Below are 10740 nucleotides of genomic sequence, written 5' to 3'. Positions count from 1 at the left end.
TAATGGGTCTGTTTCACAAATTACATACTCTAATTTATTGGCAGTGTACTTAAGATTATATATATGTGTAGTTGTAAGTTGTGTACCCAAATAAATCACATGGACAAGGTCAATGGTTCGCAAAGGGGATTTTTTTTTTTTGTTTCTCCTAGTTGGCTCCACAATTTTTTGCATATAGTGGACAAGGTCAATGGTTGACTGACTGGTGAAAATTAAGAAAGTGTTTTGTCAATTAGCATGAATGTCTGCAAACTGCAATGAACATTTATCTGTCAGTGGTTCATGTAGGATAACATCCATGGATGACGGTGGAGCCAATAAATTCAGCTGACAAAGGAAAACACTAGAAGGAAGAGGATTGGCCTTTTGTGATAGGATATGTAAGCAGCTAAGCATGGCATCCAGACTGTAGTAGCATCACGATCATGCGGTGAATGCGATTTACAGTTCTGATAACCTTAACTAGATTGAATTATATTTGCAGAGAGTTTTAAATTTTTCTGTAGCTTTAAATGTTTGAGCAATTCAAGGTGGATTTAAACAAAAAAAATATAGGATGGATGTCTAACTGGGAGTAGTACATGATCTTTTCTTTGCCAAACCCAATGTTCATTTTCAGACTTCTTATATGTCTCATAAAAACATTGAAAGCACCTTTACCTTGCATTTCATTTCTCATCGCATTATATTTGGGAAGGGACCATTAACAATAAATAAGATTCTTTTTTTTTGGCAGTGTACTTGAGAACAAATTCAGTGGGATAAGAGAAGGATTCCGAAATATTTATTGGCAGTGTACCTTAAGATAGAAAGAGAGTCCAGCAAGTGAGCATCCAAGGAAGGTTTCTGTCGCAGACACCTGAAAAGCAAGTAAGCAAACCAGACTACATTTTTCACCAAGGTGTCTCTTTATACTTGTAGGCTAACATGAACTCATTGAACTGTCAGTCCACTTACAATCATAAGAGGCCTTCTTCCTGATTTATCCATTAAGATTGCACCCAATATTGTTGTTGGTACCTGTTAATCAGTTTGTTATTTAGACTTTAGCTTAGTTTTCTCAAATTCTGAGTATTGTGCTTCTGATACGCTGTTTACGTCTTGTACATGGAATGGCACTGTGTATGTTTCTTTGAGATATGATAGGGTGAGGGTTTGTGAAAGTAAATGCTTGTTCTTATGCTCACCATTAGGCATAAATATAATGCATCTAACTTATTGTAGTATGCTTCTTTTATTTCCTACAAGTAAGTAAAGTAATGTACTGAACTACTGATTTTTGAGTCTGACCTATTCTTTGTGGCTCCATTATTCTAGGATGTCAAGTGTACAAGAACAGTATAACGATGTTATGAGTAGTGAGGATGACGATGTTGAAATGGTAGATTCTGAGAATGTGTCTGCAACTGTTGGTTGTGCACCTACAACTATTTCAATTGGAAAGAAAGGAAACAATTCAAAGAAATCTCGACTTAGATCTGATGTTTGGGACTTTTTTGACCGCGTTAAAGAGAAAGATGGAACAGAGAAGGGAGTGTGTAAGGCTTGTAAATTTGGATATAAATATGAAAGCAGCAAAGGCGGAACCTCATCTATGAGAAGGCATGTGTGTCCTCAGCGTCAGTCTAAGGACATAGGGCAGATGATGTTATCTGCAAAGAACGGCCAGCTGTCTACCCGCGTACGCAAATTTGATCAAATGAAGTTCCGGGATCTTCTTTCAACATTACTCATTGCAAGAAACGTCCCATTTTCGTTGGTGGAATGGAAAGAATTTAGGGATATATGTGCTTATCTAAATGAGGATGCTAAACCAATATCAAGGAATACTGGGAAAGCTGATGTTATCAAAAGACATAAAACACGAAAAGAAGGTATTCGAAACATGTTGAAACTTGCTCCAGGTATGTTGCAGTCCAGAATTTCAAATTTCGGTGACATGTTTTGTTTCTTACTTTTGTATGTATGAGTGATTGATTATCATAATATTTGCTGATGTATTTGACTTATCCTTGCAGGTAGGATGTGTCTAACATCTGACATGTGGACTTCTGTTACGACTACAGGGTATATAAGCTTAACTGTGCACTATCTTGATCAAAATTGGGAGTTAAAGAAGTATCTTCTGAATTTTTGTGAACTTCCACCACCTCATACAGGTTAAGCACTTAATTCATGACATCTTTTATTTTATCATGTGATATTTATATATTGCTTATTTGCTTTAGTCTTGAGATTTTCCACCACCTCATACAAGTGAATTACTTAATTGGGAGTTTTAACTTTTACCCATTCCACTCTTTGATAGGTGAAAATCTTTCTGCCATGCTATTTGCGATGATAGAAGATTGGGGAATTGAAGATAAAGTATCCAACATCACCTTGGATAACGCTGCAAATAACGGAGCTTGTGCTAGAATTATGCAAAGCAGACTTGTTGCGAAGAAGATCTTGTTTAACAAGGGAAAATACTTTCATGTGCGTTGTTGTGCTCACATCTTAGCTCTTATCGTAAAAGATGGACTTGTGAAGATTGATCCAGCTGTGCTTAAGATAAGAAAGTCTGTGAAGTCCCTTAAAAAGTCTCAAGTAGAAAACAAAAATTCTTGGACATTGTTGATGCTTTAGAATGTCTGGAACGAAAGGGTAATTCGTCAAGACGTGAGCACAAGGTGGGTTTCTACTATTATTTTGTTATACTTATACAGTTAAGATTGTATTAATGTTTATAGTATACTCACTTGGTGTTGTTTTATACAGGTGGAATTCAACTTATCTCATGTTGGACAGCTGTCTTGTTTTAGAGTTGTTTTTGCTCATTTAAAGGAGGTGGATCCAGACTATGAAGATTGTCCAACTGATGAAGAATGGGGAAAATTGAAGTTGTCACAAAGTTTCTCAAGACATTTTGATCTCACCGACTTTATTTTCTGGTAGTAAGTATCCTACTTCCAATCTTTTTTTTGAAGGAGTTTGTCGAGTTCAGGTGTTACTCAAAAAAGAAAGTACAAATGATATTGATTACATTAGGGAGATGGTAAAAGAGATGCAAGAAAAATTTAACAGTTATTGGACGAACTTGAGTCCTATATTGTCTATTGCACTTGTGTTAGATCCTAGATATAAACTTCATTATCTGAACTTTGCTTACTCCAAGTTGTATCCTGATGTAAGAGTACTAGAAAGAAAAGTTAATGATGTGCGTGATGAAATGAAAAAACTTTATAATGAGTATTGCATCTTTTCAAGAGCTTCTGGAATTGGAACTCAGAATTTGGGTACTCAAACCGATGGGAATTCTGCCCATCAAGGAAGTGAGTGGTACGAGGTAATTTTGAAGCTTATTTATTACGTACATGTGGTCTTGTATTATTTTGTGTTTTATCTGTGTGTGTTTGTGAAGTTATTGTACTTTATGTTCTTATAGAAGATAACTAGTACTTTGCTCTCATTTCTAACTTCTTTCTTGTTTTATGCAGGAATACGCTGCAGCACAGGAAAATGGTGGTGGTGATCTGCAATCTGACTTGTCAGAATTAGATCTATATCTTAGTGAGAAACATCCTTGTCAACGGAATCCATCATTCGACATCCTAATGTATTGGAAAGGCCAGGAGCAACGATTTCCAGTTCTTTCAAGAATGGCTGGGGACATCTTGTCAATTCCTATTTCAACCGTCGCTTCAGAATCTGCATTTAGTATTGGCGGAAGGGTAATTGATCGATTTCGGAGTTCCTTATTACCTGAAAATGCTGAGGCGGTGATAACAACTCGTGATTGGGACCTTGGAGTTGGTAAGTGCCTGTATTGCATTTAGTTGAATATCTAAATTTCATATTTAACTTCGATGGTTTTTAACTTTTTATCCATGTAGGAAAAGAAGATTTGGATGAGGAAAATGGGCTTATTGGAGAAGATGTATTAGGATTTGAACTTGGTGTATTGGAGGATGAGGCATTGGAGGATGGCGAAGTAAGTTCTTATGCGTCTAATTAGTATGCGTAGTTGCATACTTCTTCAATATAAAGCGGGGTAAATATGCAAATTCTGACTTGTTTCTTTTTTTTTTGTTTGATTTATTTTTGCTTGGAATTACAGATTCATAATAATGATTAGTTGGAGCAACTCAAAGATAGACATGGAAAATGAGAATGTTTTTTGGACAAATTGTTTTTTGGACAGACAATTATCACAGTGTCTCCAAATTTTGTATAGAAAAGAGATTGGAGATGTTTTTTTGGACAGTTATCAGTTTTTGGTTTAACCACAATATATATTTTGTGCAGGATCTATGGTATGGTATAATGGTATTACTAGTTACTACGGTATCGATTCTCAAAGGGTATTTTTCTTTGTTGAACTGTGTAATTGTAACTGTGACTGACTGACTGTGTAACTGGTATAATGATATATTGGTATTAGTATTACTATTAAACAGTTGTTACTTGTTAAGATTTTCAATTTTATCATTTTGTTTCACTAGATTTTTAAATTTTGGTAGTGTCACTAGTGAATCTGTTGTTGATTGAAAATTTGAAATGAATCTAAATATGAAATGAGTTATGTGAAATGAGTTATTCAGATCTGATATACGGGCGGGCTAACCCGTGAGCCCGCAAGTTCAGCCCGTTACGGGTACGGGTTGAAGAAATGCTAACCCGCGAAGAATTTCCACCCGCGGGTTTCGACCCGTATTAACCCGAACCCGTAGAACCCGTAACGGGCCAGCCCCGGCCCACCCGGTTGCCAGCTCTAATAAAAACACCATAATAAGTACAAAATCAAGCACTAGCAATAGAGACACTGAGGATAATTTAGACACAAAAGTGTGTCTATCAGGAATTGTACGGTGTATTTAGGTTGTATTTCGTCACCATGAGAACCACCAAGACTGGGTACTTTAGTGAAGCACAACAACTTTTTGATGGCCACCTTTCTCAGTTACTTAGACAACTCATTACCGGTGATGGACCTGGATTTGGGTCACCGCAACAAATATTAGCTACCCTCCCCATCAAGCTTGGTGGTTTTGGTGTCTATACAATGGAATACACTAGACAATATTGTTATTCAGCTTCTTTCCTATAAACTGGTGCCCAACAAGAGTCTATTTTGCGCTTCTCGGGTGTGTCCGGTCAGAGCCCAAGCTTCGAGAAAGCGTTATCCCTTTACAACCAGGTATGTGGTATTGTGAATTCCTCATTATGCATTGACGACATTTCACCCAAATCCATGAGTTCTTTGGAAATCAAATACTTCGACGCATTGAAGAAGGACGCCCACCCGTTTTAGTATGTCTGGACGCAACATGGCTCTTTGGCAGTGCATCAGAACCAAGCATGCACAAGATTATTTTCTAGTCATTCCTATTGAAGGGCTTAACCAAAAACTTGGGCCTAGAAAGTTCAGCGATGTTGTTCATTATAGACTTGGGATTCCTCTTTTTTAAGAAGGAGGTGTGTTCCCCAGCTGTGATAGGGAGATGGATATTTTTGGAGACCATGCTTTACATTGTGCTCATGAAGTTGGTATTAAATTCAGATATGATCTTGTACGAGACACCTTTGCTGATATTTGTTATCGAGCAGGTGTTCCAGCTAGGAAATAAGTTGCTTTGGGTTTTCTTTCGAATGAAGGTTTGGCCTTGAGACTAGCAGACATCCTGGTGTATGTTTGGGATATGGGCATGACATATGCATGGATGTAACTGGTGTCTCTCCTTTTACAGGTGGTGGTGTTCATACTTTCATTCCCGGTTAAGCAATTAACAATGCTGTCACTCGGAAGCGTAATAAATATCTTGAGAAATGCACTTCTCAGGGTTTTGGTTTTGGTGTTCTTGTTTTTACCACCTTGGATGAACTCGGTAGCGACACTATAGATTTTCCGAAGAGGTTGCGTAACTATATGGCTAGTCACGATGCGATGTTAAAGTGGGAGAGTTCATTTTCACAGGCCTAGCTCCCTTCGTGATGTTTTACAAAGCAGATGTTGATTAGTGCTTTCTTGGCGACATCTACACCTAAGTTTAGATGGCAGGTATACCTTCTCTCTGTTAGTATTGTCGAATCGTAGTTTTTTTTTTCCATTGTAGCTTTGTCCATCGGGTTTACTCCCTGATCATGCCATAAACTATGCCTAACCCGAAGACCTATTTCCCCGAAAAAGTGAAAACGATATGGCTAATGATTCCGAAACCATGCTGAATGAGAATATAGACCCATGGATACCCGAAGAACTAAAATAGATACTGGTATAAGATAGGGTCTCCTCCTCCAGCAGGATCCGAAAAGGTTGTACTAAAGTTTTTATCAGTTAATAACATTGTAATTGCACTTGCCAGTACCGGGAGGGATAATAAAAGGAGGAAGCTTGTCACTATAACGGACCACACAAAGAGGGGATATGGGTTGTCATTCATAAGGGGATTGACGCCCAGCTTGTTACTCGGCTTCCTTCCAATTTCTTGTAATTCCTTCTTTCCTCAATAAATAAAATTAAAAAATAAAATAAAATAAAGTTATAAAAAATAATTATAAAAATTGAAAAAACAAATTGACAAAATATAAATGATAAGGGCATTACTGTTATTATAAAACATGCCGAATAAGGTGTTAATAGTTTTAATACCTAGTAACTCCATTTTGTCTTTATTAAGTATGCCTCAAAGGAGTCTGAGCATTTGGGATATAATTGACGGATTCGATCCGGCCCACCTGTTTTTTTTCCGGGTGAGTGTATACCCATACATTGAGTAGGGGTGAGCATTTGTCCCGAAATTCGTGATTTATATCTGTCTCATTCACGTTTTTACAGATGGATGCCCGAACCGTTCGCTAGTGGATTGGATGCGGATACAACTATTGCGAGCGTATGGATTTTGGATTGGATGCGGTTTGCGCTCTTAAAAATCCGTTGGACATATGAATCCGTTAGATTTAAAATACTTGTAAGATATTTAAATAGATAATGTCCATTATATATTTTTAATAGTCTACCATATAGCCAATTTATATCTTCATCATTTTCTTCCATCAAACTTTTGGGACTTGAACTTGAGAAGCAAAATTAAGTCATATTCTTTTCATATTCTTCTCTTTTTAATCCTTGACCGATCATTATTCAAGTCATTTTTATTAGTTTTACTTCTAAAATAAATTCATTGGATCATCCGCAGCCAATTTGTACATCCGTGCATCCATTGGTTGTTAATCGGTTGGATTGGATGCGGATGTCAAATTTGGAATCCTTCATCTACTGGATTGGATGCGAATGTGGAAAAAACCGACCCATGCTCACCTCTATAATTGAGAATCCTATTGTTGGGCTGCAAAGGATTAAATTGTTCAAAATATGGATAGCGGAAACCTAGGAAATGTCAGATGCACCCTCATTTTTATTAGTTTTATTACGTTATCACCTGTAAACAAATCAAAACAAAACTGAAGTTTATTCATTTATCATTTAATATCCTAACCATTTCTTCTTCTTCTCATCTTCTTTCGTTATTTTTTTTCAACTCGTTTCAACGATGATTAATCGTGGATTCTCAAAAAATTTCATTATCGATTAAACGCTTCGTATAAAAGATGACAAATGCTAAGGATAAACTAGGTAAAGGAAACAATCAAAATCAAAAGAATCCATACATGCAGGGAAATCAAATGAAGAAAATGTTGAACTGAAAAATGAAGATATGGTTAATAGATGACTCAATACAGAAGCTAATACTCCTGAAATGGCTTCCATAAGGTAAGAATTGAAAAACACACCTTTTTATTTCGCCCATTGATTTGTTAAATATGTAAACTAGGTTTTCAAATTTAGTTTCAGAAACCGTTTACGGTCGGGAGTTTTAAGTTTCCCAACCGTGAGTACTATATTACGGATGAGATAATATGAACTTTCAGCCGTAACTACAGTTTACAGTTGGGAATCCCAGCTGTAATTCATGACTACGGTTAGGTTTTTCTAGCCGTATGTTTTGTAATAGGCCAAAAAAATAATTTTTTGTCATCGTCACGGGTAGCTTATCCCATCCGCAATTCATGTTCAACCTCAAGATGGAGGTGTTGTTGTTCTTCTATCTCTTTTTCTCCTGTATTTTCAATCAAATGTTGTGCTCATCAATGGCGACACGGATCAAAAGGATGGCAATTACAATCCTTATTTACTTACTCATTAAAATCCATTCTTACTCCTCTTCTTCTTTATTGTCTTACTTCTTCTCAGACTGATAATGAAGATGATAAGGTCATATCTTGTAATTTCTCTGAGATTTGGTCAAATGGGGTTACCTTTTTTTCTTGGTAATAAAATTTTATTCCAACCAAAAATAATAACTGAAAGTTACAAAACCAAGCCCACATGAGCTTTATAGAAACAAGCCCATTTTGGACTTTTATTTGAAAAAGCTGAAACTAAATACAAAGCCCAACAACTTTAACTAGTTCTATAGTATGGTTTATCAGGGGTTTCCATTGAACTTATAAAATCTGGTCTTGAGTTATACTTTCTTCTTTCACCTTTTGGTAATCAAACGGCGTTACCTATTTTAATCTACTCCAAACAAAATCAACATGTTTTTTTTTTTATTTTCCGGGGGTTTGGGAAGAGATCTATCTAAACAAATTTCTGGTTTTAGGTTTTGCAAGCCACTTGCGGATAAGTTATAAGCGGATCGCACAGTTTTTTGCACGATGCTTCCTTTACGTTCTTCACTGCCTTCTAGCGGGAGCTTGTCTCTCTTTCGTTGTCACCAATTATCTTCTCTTTTGGCTTCTCAATTCATCCAACCTTTATTTACTACCTAAAAACACAAAATAAATTAGTAAAAGTAATTATTCTTGAAAACAGTAAAAATACAGAATTTGGGATAAAGTAGAGAACTAGAGCACAAAAGATGAGTTAAATGCTATATAAAAATACGTAATATTTGACATTCATTAGTCATATGCATGAATTCGATAGTAACGGGAAGTCAAGGATGCTTTCATGCAAAATTGACGCCAAAGATTAGTCATGGATGTCTTTTAGTGATGATTGCGACACATTAAAAGCGTTGCTTATGTTTAAGCTTTGAACGTTACAAAACTGATCGTCATTATAAGCGAATTGCAATGAAAATTGCAACGCATAAGCGTTGCTTAGTGTAAACTTCGTTGCAACGGTATTTTAATTTTTATAAATGTAACAAAAGATTTTTGCGTGAAAACTTTATTTGACCACATTCGACTGACACGGACAGTCGCATTTGAATTGTATGTTTTTAGGCAGTTCGGTCGGCTAACTTTAGTCAGCCATTGAGGGCTTGTTCTTCCATCTCTGAGTGCTCTGATTACTAGAATGGGAAAGGGGTGACTGGCCAAGTATAAGAGATCTAAGGTGGTCGGTCACGATAGGTGAGAGGCCGGCCAGGTCGGTCAGGATTAATCCGTGACTGCCAAGGCAGTCACGGTTAACCCTAGCTAATTTAAATTTAATTTGTTCTCGACCATGATTAGGGTTTTAATGCAACTAATCAAGGTCTTCACTCCATGCTTGGGCAAGCTAGTTTTCGACCAATAGGAGTCAAGATACTATGTTTAAATCCAAATTGAGAAATATTGGCATAATTCATGTTTATACATAAAATTGAGAAAATTAGGCAAATTTGCATCTTTACATTAAATTGAGCAAAATGGGAAATTTTGGGTCTTCACATGAAACTGAACAAATTATGCAAACTTGTCTCTTCAAGTGAATTTGAGTAAAATTAGATAATTTTGTGTGTTGACACAAAATTGTTATATTTGTTAGAGCATTGCTCGGTTGAACCCACCAAGCGTTGGTATGTCAAGTTTGGTTGTCATATTTTAGTGAATCAAAACTCATTTTAAGAGTCACTTGATTATGTACTCGAGTCAACTTCATATAAGTTAGCTTGAAAGTATTAGGATATGAGACATTACAAGTATTGCGAAGACTTGAAGATGTGAAGAAGTAAGAAGCTACAACGACAACATCATCCTTCCACTTGAGGTTAGTGATATTTGACTTGAACTGTTTCATTCCTTAACGTTTCTTTCAAGTAATGCATATTGAAAACAAAACTGCGAAGCATGAACACTCTAGATAGACATAGTATTAAGGAATACTATACGAGGTTTATTGCTTAACTACTAAACTTTGTAGATAAGACATCGACATAATCGTTTAAATGCTATTATGATTATGTATGGGTATGAGTTTAGGATTTCATCATAGGAAACAATGTGTTACGCGTGTTTTAAGGAAGTAAGTTCATAAACTTGTTTATGAATCGAAAAGGAAATCGCCAGGCGTTATTGGTATTGTTATTCATTGCATATCTTGTGAACAACCAATATGTGTGATTTAGTATAACCGTTCATGACTTGTTTGTGTTATTGGTAGAACTATTCAGAAAGGCCTGACTTATGTATTGGTATGATTTTTATTAGTGAATCCGATCTTAAGTAATCACCTGAGTGTATGATCGAGTTCGTGATTTGTGTATGACCGAATCTGGGTAAAGGGTAACCGATCCTAGTAAGAGGTGCAACAATCACAAAGGGGAATTGATCCTTGTATGAGGTGCAACAAGTTTTTAGCAGAAAGGGGAACCGATCCTATGGACACGTGCAACACGTTTTTAGGCAAAGAGGATTCGATCCTATGGACATGTGAAACACATATAAGTTAGATACCATATATATGTGGGGAACCGATCCTAGTACCTA

At 36.4% G+C, this 10740-nt stretch overlaps 1 protein-coding gene across 1 annotated transcript; it reads left to right on the top strand.

Moving 5' to 3' along the window:
• The first annotated feature begins 1318 nt into the window (after positions 1–1318).
• LOC113290923 (zinc finger BED domain-containing protein DAYSLEEPER-like) lies at positions 1319–4240 on the top strand. The gene is made up of 8 exons (XM_026540507.1): positions 1319–1787; positions 2019–2159; positions 2504–2589; positions 2761–2933; positions 3031–3328; positions 3480–3795; positions 3876–3973; positions 4100–4240. The coding sequence occupies exons 1-8, from the start codon at positions 1319–1321 to the stop codon at positions 4115–4117; spliced, it is 1599 nt and encodes a 532-aa protein (XP_026396292.1). The 3' UTR covers positions 4118–4240.
• Positions 4241–10740: the final 6500 nt, after the last annotated feature.

Source organism: Papaver somniferum, chromosome 6 (genome assembly GCF_003573695.1).
Source record: "Papaver somniferum cultivar HN1 chromosome 6, ASM357369v1, whole genome shotgun sequence".
NCBI classification, from domain to species: Eukaryota; Viridiplantae; Streptophyta; class Magnoliopsida; order Ranunculales; family Papaveraceae; genus Papaver; species Papaver somniferum.
The sequence above is the reverse complement of the archived record's forward strand: the minus strand, read 5'-3'. Positions and strand labels throughout refer to the sequence as shown.